This window comes from Anticarsia gemmatalis, chromosome 14 (genome assembly GCF_050436995.1).
Source record: "Anticarsia gemmatalis isolate Benzon Research Colony breed Stoneville strain chromosome 14, ilAntGemm2 primary, whole genome shotgun sequence".
NCBI lineage: Eukaryota > Metazoa > Arthropoda > Insecta > Lepidoptera > Erebidae > Anticarsia > Anticarsia gemmatalis.
In genome coordinates this window covers 7,886,822-7,908,263 of record NC_134758.1, presented here as the reverse complement: position 1 = coordinate 7,908,263, position 21,442 = coordinate 7,886,822, and the positions used below count along the sequence as shown (strand labels likewise).

The 21,442-nt window shown below is 37.5% G+C and overlaps 4 protein-coding genes across 10 annotated transcripts in view; 2 read left to right on the top strand and 2 right to left on the bottom strand.

Annotated features, from left to right (window-relative positions):
* The first annotated feature begins 8 nt into the window (after nt 1–8).
* Nucleotides 9–1,017, top strand: LOC142978314 (uncharacterized). Its single transcript, XM_076122691.1, has 2 exons — nt 9–101; nt 274–1,017. Exon 2 carries the CDS (start codon nt 291–293, stop codon nt 924–926), a length of 636 nt encoding a protein of 211 aa, XP_075978806.1. The 5' UTR covers nt 9–101; nt 274–290; the 3' UTR covers nt 927–1,017.
* Nucleotides 1,018–1,306: 289 nt separating this feature from the next.
* Nucleotides 1,307–3,663, bottom strand: vnc (GNAT family N-acetyltransferase vnc). 5 transcript variants are annotated; one of them, XM_076122347.1, is made up of 5 exons: nt 3,557–3,663; nt 2,916–3,069; nt 2,501–2,670; nt 1,931–2,079; nt 1,307–1,577 (listed from the first exon to the last, which is right to left on the bottom strand). In XM_076122347.1, the coding sequence occupies exons 3-5, from the start codon at nt 2,658–2,660 to the stop codon at nt 1,344–1,346; spliced, it is 543 nt and encodes a 180-aa protein (XP_075978462.1). In that variant the 5' UTR covers nt 2,661–2,670; nt 2,916–3,069; nt 3,557–3,663; the 3' UTR covers nt 1,307–1,343. The 5 variants fall into 5 exon arrangements, with proteins under 5 accessions (XP_075978462.1, XP_075978464.1, XP_075978465.1 ...); XM_076122349.1 differs by lacking the exon at nt 3,557–3,663 and adding an exon at nt 3,326–3,470; XM_076122350.1 differs by lacking the exon at nt 3,557–3,663 and adding an exon at nt 3,237–3,374.
* An 86-nt stretch (nt 3,664–3,749) lies between these two features.
* Nucleotides 3,750–7,821, top strand: LOC142978089 (uncharacterized). Its single transcript, XM_076122346.1, has 9 exons — nt 3,750–3,926; nt 4,058–4,425; nt 4,719–4,796; nt 4,973–4,991; nt 5,252–5,390; nt 5,700–5,867; nt 6,210–6,378; nt 6,671–6,750; nt 6,924–7,821. Exons 1-9 carry the CDS (start codon nt 3,880–3,882, stop codon nt 7,128–7,130), a joined length of 1,275 nt encoding a protein of 424 aa, XP_075978461.1. The 5' UTR covers nt 3,750–3,879; the 3' UTR covers nt 7,131–7,821.
* Nucleotides 7,822–8,089: 268 nt separating this feature from the next.
* The window catches only part of p130CAS (Serine_rich_CAS and FAT-like_CAS_C domain-containing protein p130CAS), a 53,110-nt gene continuing 39,757 nt past the window's right edge, over nt 8,090–21,442 (bottom strand). The window contains exons 1-9 of one of the 3 annotated variants that reach the window (XM_076122343.1): nt 14,694–14,859; nt 13,349–13,489; nt 12,564–12,704; nt 12,146–12,448; nt 11,738–11,924; nt 11,319–11,559; nt 11,024–11,198; nt 10,633–10,856; nt 8,090–10,521 (exon numbers count right to left, since the gene is read on the bottom strand). In XM_076122343.1, the coding sequence (XP_075978458.1) occupies nt 10,182–10,521; nt 10,633–10,856; nt 11,024–11,198; nt 11,319–11,559; nt 11,738–11,924; nt 12,146–12,448; nt 12,564–12,704; nt 13,349–13,489; nt 14,694–14,753 (1,812 nt within the window). In that variant the 5' untranslated portion in view covers nt 14,754–14,859 and the 3' untranslated portion in view covers nt 8,090–10,181. Of the gene's footprint in view, nt 10,522–10,632; nt 10,857–11,023; nt 11,199–11,318; nt 11,560–11,737; nt 11,925–12,145; nt 12,449–12,563; nt 12,705–13,348; nt 13,490–14,693; nt 14,860–21,442 lie in introns of those variants that run through there. The other 2 variants (XM_076122344.1, XM_076122345.1) reach the window with 2 other exon arrangements.

The following is a 21,442-nucleotide window of genomic DNA, read 5'->3' as shown; positions in this document are numbered from 1 at the left end:
ACGTCAATGTGACAATTGACATTAATTTGTCAAAAAATCCAAACAAAGTGCTTGCTCTGCTCTGTATTGCGAAATAATTATCCTATGTTCAACTAAAAGATGTAAATATCTTAATGAATATATAATTAGTATGCACATAGCTTTAAATATCATGTTTTTACGCGATAAAATTAATATTACGCCTGTCACCCGTTGTTCATGCGTCTTTTATTTTATCAATATAATATTTTTGTTTGGTTTTTTATTAAACTGATATCTTTCATTAATTTACAGCAATAATTCAACACAGGATGTCATCTTTTCACGAAAGGCAAAAGTCTTTATTCAATCAGCTCAAAGAAGCTGAAGAGCAGTGCAGTTTCTCTAAGACAAACAAAAAAACGGAACCTGATGACTATGGTTCAATCGACAGACGTACATACAGGAAGTTGAAACATGAAATGAAACAGTTCCGAGGCAAGGACAGTATATACAAAAGACCTACAGCTAATATTCGAGAATGCTTGAAGTCTAAGACCATCCCGGACCACATTAAAAATCCTGACAAATGGGTATACTACTCTCTCGAAGATGTCACTCAAGAACAGATGTCCGATGCCACAAATACTGCAACAGCTTTAGCTCTAATTCGCGAAATGGAAGATAAAGCAACAGAACAATCAAAAATGGAATGTGACTATGATGATACTGGTGTTTTTAAGAAACCAAAATTCCATGTGTCATCTGCAATAAAAAAGGCACCACCACCGAGTACTGAAGAAAAACCTGTATTTAAAAGCAGTAAGGTTGTTATGCCAGAATATGTGGTAGGCAAAACAAAGAAAACTACAGAAAAGAAAGCTGCTCCTTTGGTAAAGAAATGCAAAAATTGTGAGAAAAATGCAGAACTGAAATTGGACCACCTTTTTGAAGAAGAGGATGAATAATGTACTTTTACTATTATTTATTTTTAAGGATTTTAGGATATAGGTACCTATACCTAATATTATTTAAACTTACAATAAAATGGTTCTCTTACATTTTTTGTATTATTTTGGTAGTACTGGGTCAATGACTAATTTATAAAGGCTTATTTCCCTGGCTGAGTATTGATGCGAATCCCTGTAACACTAAAACTAGTCTAATGAATTACTATGTGGGAATTATCTGATAGAATCAAGATAGTCAATTACCAATGCTAATGAAATCAAACCATGCTGATTCTGAACTGAACCATTCCAGGAATTGATATACAATGCCAGCGAATATTATAGTAGGGAGAAAACAGGTGAAAATATTTGGGATCACTAAAATTAAACTATTCATATAAATTACTGTTAAATGCTTTATTTACATAAATATCATCAACACTGTGATATGATAGCGGAATCAGATTTGATTTCCATATTCTCTGTTTGTTGGTTGTCTGTCTTGCTCTCTGCTGCGAAGGCACTGAGGTCTCGCATCATGGAATATGCATCCTCACCATCGGCATAGTACTTGGGCTCGATCTCTAGGATTTTGAAGCCAAGGGAATTGGTGTACAAGTTAAGTGCAGCTCTGTTGCTTTTCCTTACATGCAGTGATACATATTTCGCCTGAAAAAAGAAAACAGCATTAGTTCCACAATATTTTTCAATCTATGATAAGAATATTTAAAATCTGTAAAAACATGGTATCTAGTTTCAATAAATTCATTTTATTATCAGGTTTAAGAATGACGAAATTTCAATCTATATATATAAAAATGAATTGCTGTTTGTTAGTCTCGCTGAAACACATGAACGGCTGGACCGATTTGGCTAATTTTGGACTTGAATTATATTTGTGGAAGTCCAGAGAAGGTGTAAAAGGTGAATAAATTTGAAAATGCGCGGTATTAAATTAAAACAAGAAAGCGTGAGCGGAACTGTGCGGGTCAGCTAATATTCAAATATATTTCTAGTGTTACCTGAAAGCACTCCACCATAGCAAGTGAAGCTTGGTTCATAAGTTTCTGTGCAAGTCCGAGGCGACGATGCGATCTTTTTACAGCTAGTGATGTGATGTGTCCATGACGGTTGTCTTCTCCATCCTCCTCCATCTTAGCTAGCACATAACCTGAAATTATAGGCAAAACAACTTGAGTATGTGAAAAGCTTTTTGCAATACCAGCAAGTTATGTTAGGTACTATAGAGATTGAAGGCATAGTGTTGCTTATTGAGACTGATGCCTACTAAGAAAATGGCATGTGAATTGCACCCTGCAGCACCTATACAACTCATTATGCACAACTGCACAACTGAGGACCTTAACTTTGCGACGGATAATGCAATTGAAGATGCCAAGTTCTGATCAACGACTGTATAAATACTATATTATGGTGAGTCGTTGACATGACAGAAGAAGAATAAGCTCATTATAGTCATGGAGATATCAATAAATCATACTACTAGAATGATATCAGAAACTGAAGTAATTATACTTTTATAAAAATAAGTTAAATAATTGCCTTCAATTTCATATTTACTTAATACATACCAACAATGTGACCCTTTTCATCTTCAGCAACATAACTGAGTTGAGGCCAGGACAGTCCATGGTAGAAATAATATTTCATCTGGTAGTTTTCAGGCAAACACAGCAGGTTGCAGTGCTGCATGTTCATAAGATCGCTGGGTCTTGCACACCGGATGTTCATTTTGAATTAGCTGCAAAGATTAACCCATACTTCAATGTATTCAACAAAGTTGTGTTACATAGGTACTTTTTCCAAAAGCAAAATTATTTATCTATAAACCATGTTTGTTTTTAAATGATTGATTGAATTAGATTTAGATTATAGAAGTACTAGTTTTGGATGAATTAGAATATTTCATATCTAATGTACACTTTTGAATAACTGCTAGTACCTATTTTGGCTTTTATTTTGACACAATTATAAAATAACATTTACATTGTTTATTCTGTTATTGTTTATTCCCTTCGGATTTTTCTAGTCTTGTTTGGCTGCCTAATCTCAGAAGCCGGAGGACTATCTTGCATGCCACCTAGCAGCTCGCGCACGAAACGGAATTTGGACAAACAACACTTCCACACAATGTACCAACCTGAGAACAAAGAACAATAACATTGACAATAAATCACCACTAAACATATTCTGACAGTAATTCATCATCATAATAGTCATCATTAGTTAGTAACTTATTGAAATTACAAGCATATTGGGCTACTTACAAAATAACACAAAGACAAAAACTAAAAATACGCTACATACGAAGGTTATAACAGCTAATATCACTTCCTTCATATCTCACTAAGCATAGGTTAATAACTATGAACACGAGGTTAATGCATCCACTTTACCAGAACAATCACTATCTCTTTACATAAATTATCAGTCGTAAGGAGCGTGTCAGATTTTTATTGTAGTGATGTTATTGCTCGCGATTTTCACAGCGCCATGTTGGTTCAAGGAGTATTGTACATGTAACTAGGAAAATATCCTATTTGGATTGTTATTGATGTTTTTGCAAAGTATATAATGGTATATGTTTATAAATAAACCAAGAATGTAGCTTATATCAAATTCTGTACCTTATTTTCCTCCAAATTCAAAATTTAATCAACCCGCATAACCTCTTATTTTTGACATATAAAACTTCGTTCAAAAATATTAAGTTCTGGTGACCTAAACCAATTGCCATATTAAAAATAATCTCAAAAGACCATATTTCAAAATCAAATAAATCTTTCTGAGGTTCAATGAACTTTATGTCAATGTCAAAGTGTCATGCAAATAAAAATCAAAACAAAAACTCAAAATAATGAGAACTTTGATTTTCTGAGCAAATATAGAGAAAAGCTGAATTAATGACATACTCAAAACACTTTCTTTCCACACGATATAAAAATTAAAAATGGAAGAAGACGGCCAGGATGAAAAACCTTCGGCCCCAGCGTTTTTGTAAGTAACAATTTGAATTTTGTGGGTAAACCTTAAAAAGCTACTTACTACATAAAAATTTAAAAACCCCCTAAAGTTAAAAACGATTTTCTCGCGGCTAGTACAACTAAAATATATTTTTCACCCTCCAGTCGTCACAGGAGTCCAACATTTAGCAAAGAAGAAGTTAAAGCGTTATTAAACATAGTAGATAAATATAAAACGATCGTATTCAATAAATCGACGAGTGCTGCTGCTAGTTACGCGAAAGAAGCCACTTGGGTGAAGATAGCAAAGACATTTAACAGCCAAGGATTTATGCATGTACGGAGTGTGGACTGTTTGAAGATAAAATGGGATAATTTGAAAAAAGAGGCTAGGAAACAGTCAAAGAACTTGATGGATATAAAGTATAGTGATATTGATGATGTCACCAATCAGATGGTGGTGATGATGTGTGAGGCTGAGAACAATACCAGTATTATTGAGGAACCTTTAGAGTCTGATGGGGATCTAAATGGTAAGGGTGATATTTTTAAATTTATTATGTTTAACATTTCAACTTTGATTTTGTTATTGTATTTACTGAATTTATTACCTCTATGCTTATGAGCTTGCACAGGGTAAAGATCCTGATTCTATCTGATTTATGAGTTATAAAAAAAATCTTGGCATTATTAATATGTTAACAGTTTTAGACAGACTGATTAATAGATGCTTGCATTTTTTCCTATATCTGTTTAGTAAAATAAATTATTTTTAAGTTGGAAATTATTTTTTTTAATTTTAAGGTGTTTTATTAATACTTTTCAGAATCTGAAGTGCACAAAGATATAAATGATGAGATACATTGGAATGGTGATGAAGACAAGGATATAGATGATTCTCTTGGTGAGTTTGCTAGTTTAGTATTCTTTTACTTGTTCACTAATGGGACACTTGTGATTATCAATGAAAGGCAGGCAAAATCAAAATCTATGAATATACCTAGATACCAACTATAACAATATGTATACAAATGGCTGTTTGAAAAACTAGTACTTATTTCATTTTTCTCTTTTTTACAGATGCTGATGATAGTCAAAGGTAAAAAAATCACTAATCACATTTAATTTCATTTCATTTCCAGCTTTCTATCTGGTATATTATAATCTTCATAACTTTTAAACTCTTGCGTTGCATGTTTAATGTATAATAGAATACGGGAATTAACGCGAACACGGCGAGTGGAACCTGCGCCGAAACGTTAGGTATTTTAAGGTAAAATGCGTGTTCACGTTAATTCCTGTATTCTATTATACATATTATAATCTTGTAATAAAGTGTTGTCTTAATGTTTGTTGCAGACTTGTGAATCGTTCACTGAATTTTTCGCCGAAAGAGTGCAATCTTCTACTGCAGTGTGTTAGAAGAGAAAAGAACATAATATTATCGAATGCTCACACATCGAATGCTAATAAGATTAAGAACAGAGCTTGGTCAAGGGTAACTATCTAATAACAATTTGTACATAGAAATACTCTTAAATAGTCTGAGAGTACTAGGAAAATCGTTTTCTGTACTCCATGCCCATGATAACGATGTGCCGATGTTGCTATGCGCGTGTCTAATAGTCTAAACACTTAAGTTGTAATAGTAATATGGTAGTCAATTATTCCTGAGACGAAATCTTGGTAGATTCTGCATTAGCAGTTTAACATAAAAAAATACTGCGAATTTTCACGTTGCTTTCATATTTGTAATCTCTAGTGTTTATATGTGTGTCTAATCTACGTTTTTTATAATGTTTTCTAGGTAACGAATTCATACAACAAACTCAGTCCACAAAAACGTTCTACGAAGATGTTACGCACGAAATTCTCCAATATGAAAAGAATGGCCAAAAATGTTGGTTTAAAAGTTTACCTTAAAGACTTTGGCAGAAAACATCACAAATTAGAAGATTCTAGTAATTCTAGCAAAGTAAGTATTAATAAAAAATTAATTACTTCATTTCTTTTTAAATGCGAGCGCGGCTTTTTATTTTTCATCATCTTCATCATTATATACGCCAATTCACACAAAACCTATACGAATTGAAAGGCAAAACGTTCTCATTTAGTTTAATCAGCATAAAAATCCGTCAAGCAGTTTTTGTATTTATTGCAAACAGACAGACAGCGGTGGAAGAATTTGTTCTCATTTCGAAGAGAACATATCTTATAAAAGTAATTGATTATAATATTGCCATAAGTCTGAACCCTCAACCAGTTCTGTTGAAAACAATAATAAATCACCAATTGCATAATTCTTTATTAATTACAGAAAATAAAATCGGAGCCTTCATTTGAGCAATACAGTAATACCACTAACCAGGATGTGGGAGACGACGACGATGTCGATGATACGCCTGAAGTGGAACATGAGCCTATTACTAACGGAAACTCTACCTTAGACCCTTTGTGCAGTGTTCTTAGTAGCGATTTAGGCATAGGTAAGTTGAATAAGTAGTCTTAAAATCTACTCATATTTTTTACATTTAATCGCGTCTGTGCCTTATCGCATCGTAGGTCGCAGTAATAGTTACAGACAGTTGTACCCTGAGTCGTGGGTTGGAATCCTAAGCAGAATATTTTTGTACATACACACATTAGGTATATCACCAAATTGTGGGTGATGAATCTTCAATTTAAAGTTAATTTCTAGTGTTATAATTGTTAAGAAACATTAACCTATCGCTAGTCCTATTTGTACAATGTGACTTAAAAAAATATTTTTACTTCCAGGATCAATTAGTCAACTTGAAAATAAAGAGATAGTAAAATTAAAAACAGATTTGCTACACTACAAAATGGAGACCGCAAAGGTAGGTCACAAAACAACACAACCAACTAACTATCAAATATGTTGTTCGCAATTTAAAATGTATTTAACAACTAGTACCAACAGCACCTGCTAGAGGCGCTGATCGAGTTTTCATTCAAAATTTGACGATAATGAACTGTAAGAAATAAAAAAACATTGCCTATCCTTTTACAGCTGCAACGAAAACGAATAGAAGATTTAATACAAGCTGATGCAGCGGAACGGGAGGCTAAAGTGATAGAAACTTCATTAAGACTGAGAGCGGCGAGACTTGAGGCCATTAGTGCTGAGATGAAACTACCGCCCACGCACCCGGCTCTGACGTACACCGCGGAGGAAGCTAGCGCACAACACTATATACACCAATACCATGCCACTTGAGACATTGAAAGAACTTTGAAGTCCATGCGGCGAGAAAGTCGCTCCATGTAAAATACTGGTATCCAGCTGCATCTGGTGAGACTGCAAGCCGACTCCAACATAGTTGTAAGAAAGGCTAGGCTGATGTAGTGCAAGGCAAGTAGAGAAAGTCGTTTTAGATTAAGCCGAACGTCCACTGCTAGCTTTAGTCCAAAAATTTAGTAGAGAACCGTGTATGTAAGGTTTGCGGCAGGGACCCGCAGGAGTATTGAGCTGACATAATAATAAGTAGTAGATAAAAAAATTGTGCATGTTAAGGCTCTATACTAAGTTGCACATTGTTGAGCTAGATTTTCGCACAAGCGCATCCACAGCAAACTTTGCTAGCTAAGCTAAATTAAACTGAAATAAAGAAAGAATTTTGAAGAACCGTCCATAAATGGCGGAGTAATCGACAAACATACGTAAAAATCAATCATTCAAATATAGTATCTCCTCCTTATCGAGGTCGGTAAATCAGTCTCAAGCTCAACTATGTGAGCTTAACTAAACTTAACTTTAGCTGGCAGTGGATGTTCGTCTTTAGGGTCGTGCAATGAAAATCTTCCAGTCTAGTATAAGCCTAAGTAAGTTGTAATGTTCATAGATATTTAATATTTTAGTTGTAACGTAAAAATGTTGTTATATATGAGTAAAGTGTAAATTATTTTTATATGTTTTTTTGTTATATCCTTTACAAACGAACAAGTAGAGATAAAGTATTGTTCAGGTACCAAGCAGGAGATAGTGATAATATACTTACTGGCATATTAATTAGATACTTACTGAAAAAAACCTTTGAATCTTGTAGACCTAGTACTCAAAGGCACCATTCTAACTCGAATGAAGGTGTAATCATCAACCTGACACCACCTAAGTTATTTGAAATAGTGTGTTCAGTTTGACTGATGACTATAAGTTACTTAGTGGTGAATATAGGAGTCTCCAAAATAAAACAGATTTTAGATACGAAAATTTTGTATATTTTACTTGATTGCGTTTTACAAGATGATTAAATTATAATTCAATATTAAAATTATTAATATGCATTTGTACAATTTCATCTATACCTAGCTAAACTACAACGTCTAAAATATATTACACATCGCTAATATACAACATGCTTTTTACATTGATATCATATCCTACGTCTATCTACTAATGTCATATGTATAAAATACAATCGTAGGTACGTACATACATACTGTAACTATTGCATTATGTAGTTAAGTAACGACAAGCCACAAGTAGGTATATAGTGGTGAGCTTTAACATAATTTAGTTAGTATAATTGAGCATATTGCTTTATTGAGTCAGTCACGGCGGCCATGTCAAAGAAAAACAATTCAAATGTACACTACCTGACGTACACTTAACAAAGTAATCAGACAACAACACTCGCTTTCAATTGAGCCATTACATTACATACAATGGGTTCCAGCGCATATAGGTTTAAAAGGGAATGAGGAAGCGGACCGTCTGTCGAAATTGGCTGCGAAGGAAGGAGTTGAGTTTAGTTTTTTGCCAGACTATGTAGAATATGTATCTAAATTTAAAAAGAAGTGCTTTATTAATTGGCAAGAAAGTTTTAACATAACGTCTAAAGAAAAAGGAATATGGTATAAAACCATTCAAAGTGAACTTCCTCGTATACCCTGGTTTGACAATAGTAAATTAAGTAGAAACTTTGTTAAGTTATTATTAAGAATGCGTTCCGGACACTATCCATCAGCAAAATTTGCTTTTTTAATGAAAAAAGTAAACTCACCTAATTGTAATACTTGCAATGTGATAGAAGATGTACAGCATTTGCTAATGGATTGTGTTAGGAATCAAAATCAAAGGGAAGTTTTAGTTAACGAATTTAAATTAAATGTATTAGAGGTGGGGTTAGTACAAACAATTTTAGCACAACCAAATTCAAACGTAGCGAAGAGATTATGTCAGTTAGTTTACTTCCTTGATTAAGATTTCCTTTTAAGATAATTAAGACTGTTCTCCTGGTATTGTATGTAGTTAGCATAAGGCATGATGGGGTTGACGTATCCAAATTGATAAAAAACCCCAAATTAAACACAGATTAAAAAAAAAAAAAAAAAAAAAAATTGAGCCATTACAAGGAACATTCAAACGTGTTAATCGTTTATAGTAAAATAATATTGTCAGTGTTAAATTCATTATGCGTATTACATGTCCTTATTACGGCTAAGTTCGTTGAAGTTCCACAACAGATACAGGCAAAAGGCAGCCATAGTCCTGCACGTATGGTCCAATCAATCATCTCAATCCATAAATTCAGGCGACATCATAAATTACAATACATTAAAAGTTTCATATTTAAATCGACACACACAACAAGATGTAAGTACTAGAAGATAAAATGCTGACAATTAGCGCAAGGAAGCGATGATCACACCACATTTGCACATGTTCATTCATCGCTCGTAGTTGTGTGGAGGTACTCCAAATAAATTGACAGGATGTGTAAAATTAAATATATCACCGATTGGAAAATTAACCTCTTGTTAAATGTCGACAAAATAATGTTTATGTCACACATTAAATAATTTCACTAACTCGTTCTACAAAAAGTCACGACACTGATGCAAAATTGTATAAAACTGGACGGACAACTCAACTCACTACGGCAAAATGAGCATCCAGCGACTTCGAACTCTGCTAGTTCACGGCGACCGACTTTAACAAATAAAAAGACCTAATAGCAGCCTTCGATTTATCGTAAATGTATAAATACTAACATTTAAATAGAAACTCTGTATTTTATTCGTCATCGTATCGGCAGTCTACGTCGACCTAGGCGGGTAGGCGAGTATCGTACGTCCTATCGCGACGGCTTCTTTGGTTATGCTACACTCACGGGGGTGCCACGGGGGCGTCGCCCGGGCCCGACCGTCCCGGCGCGGGAACCTCGGGCGGGGCGGACGCCGGGTCCTAGCGCGTCTAAAACCTCGCTCGGCTCGGAACCAGCGAGCCGAGGCGCCGAGTACAAATCCCGATCCTCAGGTCGAGGCTCTATATCTGCAGAGCGGCGAGCGAAGGCGCGGCGGAGTTGTGCGGCGTGAGCGGGGTGAGCGGCGTGGTGGGCGCGGAGGGCGGCACGGCGGTGGCGGGCGTGAGCGGCGTGTCGGGCGGCGGCGGCGGCGGCGGGTCGGCGGCGCGCACCAGCACGCGCCGCAGCTCCTGCGCGCGCGCCGCCAGCGCCTTGGCCGCCTCCGCCATGTCGCCCACGGCACTGGCGCAAGGGAACTGCTGCGCCGCCGCCTTAGTCTTCGCCACGGTGGCGGCCAACGCGTCCGACAGTGCGTCCGAGCACCTCAGCGCTTGTGTCTTCAGGCCCGCGTGTTGAGCGCTCCTGATAAAGAAGATACGGAAGTGTTAAAAGTGGGTCAATATACGACTTCACTTAGAGTTCGTCTGACTCTAGAAAAAAGCAAACACGATTCGAGAGAAAGTATTCATTTACCTGTGTACTGTGTCGCCGACGTGCACGATCCTGTGCGCGCTGAGCACTACGAACTTGCCGTGTGCGAGGAACACGTCCGGCGGCTGGCCCATCTCGATTGTGCGTAGGAAGGCCTCCACTGCCGTGGCGAGGTGGGCGCCGTACGTCGCCGCCTGCGCCGCGTAGAACGCCGCTAGCTGCCGGTCGTCTGCCGGTAAACGCGTCGCCGCTGCTACTGCACTTACCTAAACAAAACCAAGATATTTATGTAATTAATGATATAAGTATTATGTTGATGCTGGTTTAAAAGATATCAGTTGAACGTAAACGTCAAAGCTTTCAGAATAATGTACATTTATTCAAGAAAATATAAATTAAAAGCCTGGGTTCAAAAAGAAGCATTTATGCTTACCTCGCCGGCATGGTCTGCGTCTCTGACGAGAGCGTCAAAGGAAGCCCTAAGTTTATCTGGCAGAGCTGCACGAATCTCTGCGTTCCGACGGCCTACTGCCGTCCGTGACTCCAATCTCACGTAGTCGTATTCTTCAGTCCATTCATGCTCTGGCACTGGAACTGCAGGGGACCGCCTGGAAGAATATTTGTTTTATTATTTCGAAGTCACATTAACTTTCTTTTAGGAAAATGAAAAGAGATGAAACGGTGTCAGCGGTGCTGTCAAAAGAAACACAATGGATTTTGATGCTCACCTAAACAGCAACGATGCATTTCCATTAATAAACGAAGCAGCTCTCCGAACATCTTCAGTGAGTGAGCGCGCACATGACACGAGCTGGTCGAGTGCGTCTTCGGTGCCGTCCGTGGGTTCTCTGTCCCGCTCTAGCCGCTCCGGCGCCCAGTCGCCTGCGTCCAGCGCGCTCGTGGCCTCGTGCGTGATACGCTCTGCGTCTTTCAGTGCTTTGACTAGGGGCCGTAGCTTTACTGCGATACCTGTAACGGAAAATGACAGTTACCATCCAGTCTTTGAGAGAGATTGCCATAGCCATAGCCAATAGAAGTTAATTGCGGCAGTATTTTTGTAATGCAAGATGAATGGTTAATTGACATGCTACATGTTGAAAGTTATGCTGAACGTTTTGCAATATGTTTAGTACTTAAAGATGTTTACCTTTATCTTGTGCATCGTGTGCATTGGCGAGCGTGGCGTCGGCGAAGACGGCGAGGTCGTGCAGCGCGGCGCGCAACCTTGCACCCGCCACGCGCACGTCCAGCACGCGCCCGCGCAGCGCGCCGCGCCGCCTCCAGCCCGGCGATACGTACGACAGCAACCGAGACACGGCAGCTGACGCTTCGTCCTACAAATACAACATTTCGTTACTATAAGTCATAATAACATCAAACGTTAGTTCCCGTAACCGTCAAATTGTATCTAGAATTGACTCTACTGACTGAAACGATTCAACCATTCCTGGCGCCACACCAAAGCTAATGATTTCAGGCGCCAATGTAGGATCTTACTCTAGCATAAAGCTAGACCTGACTCTGTTACAACATTAAACTTTTTTACTTTACCAACCTGTAATCTATCGAGGGCTTCTAGGGCAGCGTCACAAGGCAGTGGCAAAGCCCGCGACCTGGGCACGTCGTATGTACTGGAGGCGGAGGCAGCCGAGTGCACGGAACTGCCGGAGTTAGCCGACGCACTGGACGTGGCCGACGCTAGTGACCCTGTCCCGCTGCACGCTGAATCAGCGCTAGCAGGTCTAGGGGCGCGAGGAGCGTCGTACCAATCAGCTAATGGTCTGGGACAGTCGTACATCCCGATACGCTGAACTGGCATCGGCGCACGTGGCACGTCGTAATGTGAACACTCCTCGATCTAAAGAACACGAAAAGAAACATTATTCAGATGTTCTAGTTAACGGATGTGCTATTGGAATGATGAATAAGTCATCTGTGTTCAAGACAGGATTTTTGAAATGCATTATACTTACTTTTGTAAATGCGGGAGACTGTTGTGTGGGTAGAGGTTGGTGGGCTACAGGCGGCGGGGGACGCGCGCGCCGTCGCTGCATCGCGGCGCTTGCGTCGAACACGCCCGCTACTATCCTCAGTCTGTTCCCGGGACATATTCCCTGAAAATAACGACGGTTTCATTAGAAACGGTCTCGATATAAACAAAGAAGATGACGCTATGAATGGATAAACGTGCGTGAGTCGTTTGAATGAATCGTGTCATAGTATACAGATAATACTGAGAAGGAAAATAACGAGTAGGTGTATACGTTTTGTCATGTAAGCAACTGAATGGGCGTGATGCAATCTTCGTTGCTGGACTTGTAAACATCGCCAATTTGCATTTAAATAATGTCTAGAATAAACTTAACACCAACAAAGCATGCATAAGTTAGTGGTATTGAAGTATGAATCGGTCACACCTCTCTGAGGCACGTGATGCGCACGTTGCCGCCTCCTTCAAGACATTACCTTCAATTATAATAGTCATTCGAACTTTACCCTATCGTTTGTCAAGCAAGAACAACAAGAGTATGACACATAGTAAACTAGGTGAATGTTTCAATAAAAACAATAATAGCCATCACCGTTGTGGTCATCACTGAGTTATAGGAATCGTTTAGTCGATTTCTTATTACAGCATTAATTGCTGTCATAATTTTAAATGGTCCAAAGGCCTATCGTATCACTTGATACGTCTTCGCTGTCGCAGGCTCTTGGGGTACTGCTGAATATGTCTCAAGTCAATTAGAATAAGAATTACCTGTCTTCCTCTCAGCGAGCAGAGCCACCAGCCCTCACTTCCCCCGGTGTTCTGCTCCAGCACGGTGAGCAGGTCGCCGCGACGGAACGCCAACTCGTCTGGCGACTCAGCTATATTGTCGTATAACGCACGCGCCATACACTGCAACAAACATACAATTACGTCACTATTGCACTTAGATTTTTTACATTACTCTTCTGTCGTAAAAAACGTGTAAATTACAAACCAAATGTTGATTAGTAATGGGGAAATAATTGAAGTGTCAGCGATGACTCGTAAATTGTCGTGCAGGCGCAGGAATATTTGGTTTTCCCTATCAGGGAACTTTGTTTATTCTTACATAAAACCTTATTGCACGTAAGCTTAGTATGTTCGTATTTAATGAATTATCTCACTTCTTTTCGGTTCATCTTGGAGTCAAGAAAGTCTCACTTTCTTACAAGAATTGCAGTATCTGTAGAGCGTGTTTGCTTTCCAAAAGAATAATCGGAGATAGTCGACAACTAATGATAACAAGTTATGGGACATTTGAGCATTCTGTCCTCCCCAAGCAACTGTCTGAGATATTCATGACAACAGGGATTTAACGTGCTTTTCGAAGCACGGATTGGTACGTGACTTGAATCTTAGAATTGGCTGAAGTCCGATCCATCTGGGATTTGAAGCTTAACCATGTTGACCGTTCCCACAGTAGGTCTTATCGTGTGCTGTGTTGCCACTCTGTCATAAGATTTACTCTTCCTGACTAACGGCCAGTTTATTAAAAATAACAGACAAAGCATAGAGGTAACGTAAAACTGTCAGCCAAATTTGTTTCTTCCACGAATTTTAATAGTTTTTAAATAGAAGTCAATCGCTTTAGCTGTTACTTCAGATATGTATAAAGAAACTGGCCGTAGCTAACCAGCTAAATTGTATTGCTGCCATATTGTAAAAAACATAGAACTCTCGCCTCGCCCACGTATGTTCAGGCGCATTGTGGTGTGGTGGCGCAGCTGCAAAGTGCAACGGAACAGGCGCGTCCTAAATCAGCCGATAATGACGGATTGCATTGTGCAACGAGCTGTGGGCGCGTGTTGAGGCAGGCCATGTCCGTTTCCGATCAAACCAATCATTTATGCAACAGATAAGGGGAGCCTGACAATGAAACGCGCGGCAAAAAGTTTTGTTAGAAACCGCGCGCTTTTTAACACTCAATTATAGTTATTTGATTTTGTACAATGCGTGTATTCACTTCAATAAATATTTATAATTTGTCAATAAGTATTAAAAAAAATGTTTGGTAATTTTTTATCTGACTGACTCTACATTTGAATCCCTAGAAATAAAAAAATCTTTTATTTACCGGATTGGTCCATATGGCTGTAATTTTTCTAGCAACAATATATCTCTTGCAATTGCACATATTTGTTTAACTTGAAACACTTCACTAACTACACTCAGTCCAGTAATGTTTATAACATGAATAAATTGTAACGAAAAGCACAAGTGCTCGGTCCGATGAGTCCCGACGTAATGAAGCAATGATCGAATTAATACTCATTGGAATCAAAACAAGTTAAATATAAATTATTATTAGAACTGGTTGTATGACGCCTGACTCAGACGTCTGAGTTACGCACGATGCAATGAACTACAAAAATATTGTTATCACAATTGACCACCCATCTTTCCTATACGTAGTATTCCTTAGTTATTTCTTAGTTAAACGCTTGACTCATTGTTTTGCAAACCAGAAAAATTGGGAATATCATTTATAATTACCATGTGATTCATTATGTGGGATTAAGTCACGTAGACCCAGCCTCTTGCAGGTTAAGGAAACCTATCTGTACAAGTTTTTAACTAAGTATGTACAACTGCTTCAGAAATAGTGTAATAACCAGAAAAACAATAATATTTTAGTATAGTATAATATATAAATAGTATAAACAATAGTATAGTGGTAATAATTTAAAGGATAAACTTAGGTAGTTTGGTAGATAGATACCTTAGGCGACGCCCGAAATCCGTGTTATGAGTCTACTATCTGTCTTGGATTGAAGATTAAACAATTATTTACTGAGATAAGCCACTGCCCACTAGTCCGTAATAGTCCTCTACAATACTCGTGGTGACTCGTTTTCTCCACATTACTTTCACTGCCGCCAGTATTTTCGTTTAATATGATATTATCTTAATAATTTTATGTCGTCGCTGAGTATTAAGCTCTTTTGATAAGTTCAGAACTCCTTTGAAATCAATTCTGGTGAAAGGGAGACAATTTATAAGATGACAATACATTACACAGCTGAAATGAAGTGGGTAAAAATGTAGGTGTACAACAATAAAAACCTAGTTCTAAGAAAAAGTAATTGTCCCGTGTGGGCAGAAGCCTTGATGTATAAAATAACAACTATAATAATATCAATTCCAGCATTTGTGTTTATATTCCAAGAACCAGAAAATAAACAATTCAAAAATACTTGTTTATTGTCAACAGCTAGAAAAGTCCTAACATAAACAATCCCTGACAAATTATGACATTAGTTTGTAATACAGTCAACCTGGGTAACTTTGAATCATTTGGGTAACATTGAACGTGGGAATTTGAACTAGTTTCGATTATTTTTTCATATGAAACCAACACAACTGATAAAAGTTTGCAGAACTAAAATAAATCTTTACTAAAACAGCTTAAATGTATTTAGTTTTAAGCTACTTTTAAATAAATAAAAATTATGAATAAAAAAAAGCGTGAGTAGAAATATTCGGAAGAAAAATGCAACTCGTCCCGTAAACATCACCGTTTACGTGACGACTTTAGTTTAAAAGAACCTTTCCTGTTTATACAATTTCTGTAAATGTTATATGTAACATTTTCCTTAATAGCAAGCGGTATATTGTGGTGCTGCAGTACGAAGTCGATTTGGTGACTTTCTTGTAGTCCATAATTATTATGATTACAACTCAACAGTTAACTCGAACAGGGAAAATAAATAATAAGAGGCACACGTACTGTGATTATTCCCTATGGCGAAAGATAAATTATAAATTTAATTTTAAAATATTAGCATAGATGTTTATAGTTTTCATTTATCATAAAATCTACAAAAGAATATAGGTACCTACCTACCTAGTTAAAAACACTCAGGTGAAGAGAAGATATTCAAACTCAATGACATCTATTATGTGAACTGTAAGTCAAGTGATAGGACTTTCTCATCGGCTTTTATTTAATTAATCAACGCCATTGATCGATGGGATGACAAAGATGCTGTAGAACCGGATGCGCGTGAATCATGACGCGTTATTTCGCAGAATTTGTTGCGCAGGCGCCTAGTAAGGCGTAGGTATAACGCGCACGAAACCCGCGAATGCTTGTGTTGAATGTACCGGCGAGGTCGATGAGTTCATTGGCTTGACCTTTAAATATGGATACTGAACCAATAAATATAAAGACCAATAAATAAATTTTCTTCGAATCCCACTGAAATAACAAACAGCCATACAAATAACGGTAACCTAATGGAACTTGGAGAAGGTTCGCACATTGCTTATCTAACGCAGGCGTCGCAAATGCGAGCGGATTTTTAATGTTAGTAATTTGTTCGACACACTTTTTTAAATATATTATTTCCTCAATATGTTATCTCTTGTCATGTGAGAGATAATTAGTCATTACATAAAAGCTTTTTAAGAAATGATAGCTACATTAATACAAGCTAAGAGCTTTTACAAAAGCTGTGATATTTTGTTTTGAAAGTTTGGGTAATACAGGTAGGTATTATGTTTTTCTTATCTGCAACATTAGTGCGAATATTAACAATGTCTTATTATTCGTGAGTAAATGGTAATTACCCAAATAACGATTAATTACAAGTTTGTTTACAAGTTGCATTGTTAGGTATTATATTATTATTATTTCCCCACGTTTGCTAAATTTATATTATTATAGTTAAAATATGCTTTAGGAAAATCTTTGGTAAAACCTGCATATAAGAAACAATTGGTGCGACCGTAGGTGCTTATATTTAACCGCAAAATAAAGCGATCACTGAAATAATACATGGTGTTATTGTTTACAGTACCTTTACCTGCTAACAAGAAGCACTCTGTCAATGAACTGCCACTAACCGGTTACAACTTCATAAAATAAAATAAATTACTGGCTACCTGCTAATTGCTAATAGGTATTATTTTCATGAATCACAAACAACCACATTCTAATAATATTGAAAAAGGTCATTTCATCCGAAATAAGTATTTCCTTGTATGTTTCCCGCATTAACACCGCACATAAAGGGGACTTATTAGCCGTCTCACCTCGTTTTTCAAGTGTTCTTTCACTGTCGAGATATGGAACTGACACGTGCGACAAATATTGGCAAATCAACCGTGTGGATGGTCCTCGCGCTCGAGTAGACCTCGCCATATGATAGTGGGTCGAAAATCAATGAAGACCGGCAGGGGACTGAATGGCGGGGCGCCGACCTAGGAAGGTCGCCTCGCTCCCGTAGTACGCGAGGGGTGAACACGCATGCGCCACGGTACTTTAAAAAAAATGCATTGTGAATTCTGTGTTTCTAACATGGCCGACTTAAGTTTCAAAACAAATACACTTCAACTTACAAGGAACCGTACAAAAATTGCATTTAGATTTTTGTAACATAAATAGTCACACTCACATAATTTTTTCTTCATTGCTGATAGTAATAAAGTAAGCGTGGTCGTAGACATCGAACTTGTTCTTTTAACCACATTTTTCAGTTACACAAGCTGTAAAATGCGTCCTACACTACACAAAAAAGAAAATCATTCCAAATACAGCGAAGCTCATTTGTAACAATTTTTCCTTCGGCGGCTAAGAGCATGAGAGTTATCACAACAAATATATAGATCAGGAACAAGTTGGTTACTTAAAATAGTCTTGAACTATCTGTAGGTATAGAAAAAACCGCGCCACATCATGCCGCTTGCTACCGGCGCCGGCGCACGTCTAGACAACTCTATTTTATTTTAATTAAATGTTTTTTCCTTGTAATATAGCTACTAAGTAAAAGATAAGTAAATGACGGTAAGAGGTGTATTGATGTACAGTTAGCTCCAAGAATATGTAAACACGGTCACATTTTAAAAATAATGTTTGCCAATGAAAATAGTAAAATGACTGTACTAAAACTTTAAAGTATTTTTATAATCATTGTGTAATGTTTTTTAGATGCATGTGGCATTAATTAAATTAATATTTCTTGCGAAAAATATACGCTTGCAAATGCAAAAGTTTATGGATATTTTTGACACTGGCCGTGCAGTTGCGGGCTAAATAACGACTCTACATAAAGTTGTAGATATAATCGCATCCGTAACATTGAATTCAATGTCAGTTTCGGTTTTATTCCGGTGTCATCTGCGTCTGTTGCACAAACAACAGATGTTGGAAACCAGGCAATATGGAAAACAACATGACTCAGGTTCTCTGCCAAATGAATTAGCTAATTTTATTATTCAAACCATTTATAACAGATGGGTGTCTAAACGAATGATTAATTGTTTTTTCGGATCATGTTCCGGTTAATTGAATTCTGGATAACAGATATTTTATCTTTATTTTTCGTTATCGGAGTTTTCGTGTTATTTTTTTGTTTCTAAACATAATAAATGACCTGATTCTCATTAAAGAGCTTATAGTATACTAAAAGACGTGAATGATAATATAGTATGATAATCACATTGTGTTAGGAATAATATTGATCAAACGTAACCCCGAACACGAATCTGTTAAGTTTGTATGAAACGTCGCGTCGGTAACAAAAAAAACAGGTCAAAAATAATGAAACAAGCTTCAAACCCATTTTACGTTAGTTACTACTTACTATTTACTGTTGTCACATATGAAACCTTATAGAAGAAGAAAAACAATATTGGTAACTTGCATCTTGTACTACCTACACAGATATGAAGTTTCAAAACCCTAACTTTAAAGGCACAAAAATGTTCGCAGACTTTCACAAAAACAGGCACCTCGTGCCAAGACAAAAGTTTGCCTTCTTCTCTTTGCTGCCAAGATTTGAACATGGGAAGACACTTTTATCTAAAAGTAAATTGCAAAGACATTTTTTGTTACAGAATTTGACTTTTTATTTTCAAAAAGCATTAAAGATTTTTCACGTGTGCGTTTAAAAAAGTGGCCATCCACTTGAGAGTCCATTTGCATGGCTAAATGTGTTGGTAGAGTCGCAAGAAATAGAGTAGATCGCAATCAGTGTCGCGCAGATAGTCTCGAGAAGCATTTATAGCCGACACATAAGTGGTCGCCGCGCCTGCCTTTTGGAATCCGATGTGATAATCATATGAGATAAACTACAAATGCGTGCAAAATGCAAACTAGTTTTTTTTCTTTTAATTCTAATGGTTAAAATATGGTGAGGTTAATATAGAAAGTTTCTTAAAGCAGTGTTATGTAAATGTCAGGATTGCTGCGATATATCGTTTATCATACTAATAGACGACATGGAACACAGCCAGGCTCCTGACGCGCCCAGTCAATGACCTATCCCAAGAGATAAAATCGTCCCACGCATTATTACTATGCGCCGAAACTATGATGACTCTTTAATAACATATTTATTGGTATCTAATTATAATAAAACTGTAGAGGTGGGTCATAATATGTTTGAGTAAGTATACATTTTGTAAGAAAACATATCTAACTAGAGGCCGCCCGCGACTTCGTCCGCGTGGAAACCCTTCCCGTGTTAATCCCGATCCCTCGGGAACTCCGGAATAAAAAGCCTATGTGTTATTCTGGGTCTTCAGCTACCTACATACCAAATTTCATCGTAATCGATTCAGTAGTATTTGCGTGAAAGAATAACAAACATCTATACACGCTCACAAACTTTCGCATTTGTAGAATTAGTAGGATTAGTAGAGACAGAATGAATGAGTGCACGGCGCATGGGAACAGTGTGTATCAAGTGTATTCTATATGTGGTGTGTGTTTTGTGAGTGTGAGGGCAGTCGCCGGTGGATACAAACAGTCCAGTGTTGATATTCCCAGCGGTGCGTCATTTGACATGATATGTGACACGCCGGACACGGTAAACATTGTTTGGACACCACGAGTTAGAGACGACCACCGATAACACGCGATATAATACACATCTTGATCTACTAACGCATCGTAACAAGATGTTAGGTTCCCATCATTTTCAGGCTGTTTTTCATCAGTTGAAGTATGAAATATTTTAATAACTGACTCAGATTTAATCTACACAATACACAGATATATATACTAAGACTGGCTTGTAAGATAAGTTTCGCTTTCCTATGACAGTGTCTGCTTGAGATCTTCCAGTCACCTGTTTAGTTTAGTGACCAAGGAAAGAAGCAAGGGATAATTAAAATCACTCACTATTCAATATAATAACAATGTGTAAGTGCAGGTAGAAACACTAGCAATAAACAGTTTGACGCAAACGATGCTACTTTCACAACAGTGACGATTAAAAATATTATGATTACCTATACAATTCTCTATATGGGGTCCTGATATTCATATGATAATGTTTATTGCATAGACATAAGTGTTAATTCATTTAAGTATCATATTTATGTTTTTATGCCCTTTTACAACGATCTAAAACGATAAAGTTCCTCGTTATAGCCAACTGTGAGGTATTAAAATGTAAATAGAATTTATCTAATCTTATTTATCAGATGAATTGAAAAACATTACCGCATGAACAAGCGAACAACCCAGCGACGTCCAAAGGGGCGAATTGAAAAGATCTCCCTCCCAACAAGAGGGCGAGGGGCGACGGAGGGACGAGTGATGCAATTTCCCACTGCATTTTATAGATATGCAGCCGCCGAAGAATAGAAGGCGATTTTTTTGCCTCTTGTTAACCACGGTAACAATTCTTTAGGGGTTCGTCGACTTTTTGTTTGAACAGCTCGGCACGTTCACAATGGTAGTTTGAACGCAAAATTTCTCGCGAAGACGTAGAGCTTTTCAACTTTCTGCTTGTTTTATTCAGTGGAAAATGATTTTAAAGTTTTAATCGTGTCCCCATTTCTGTTACCCAATTATGCATCTGTCGCGAGGAAGGA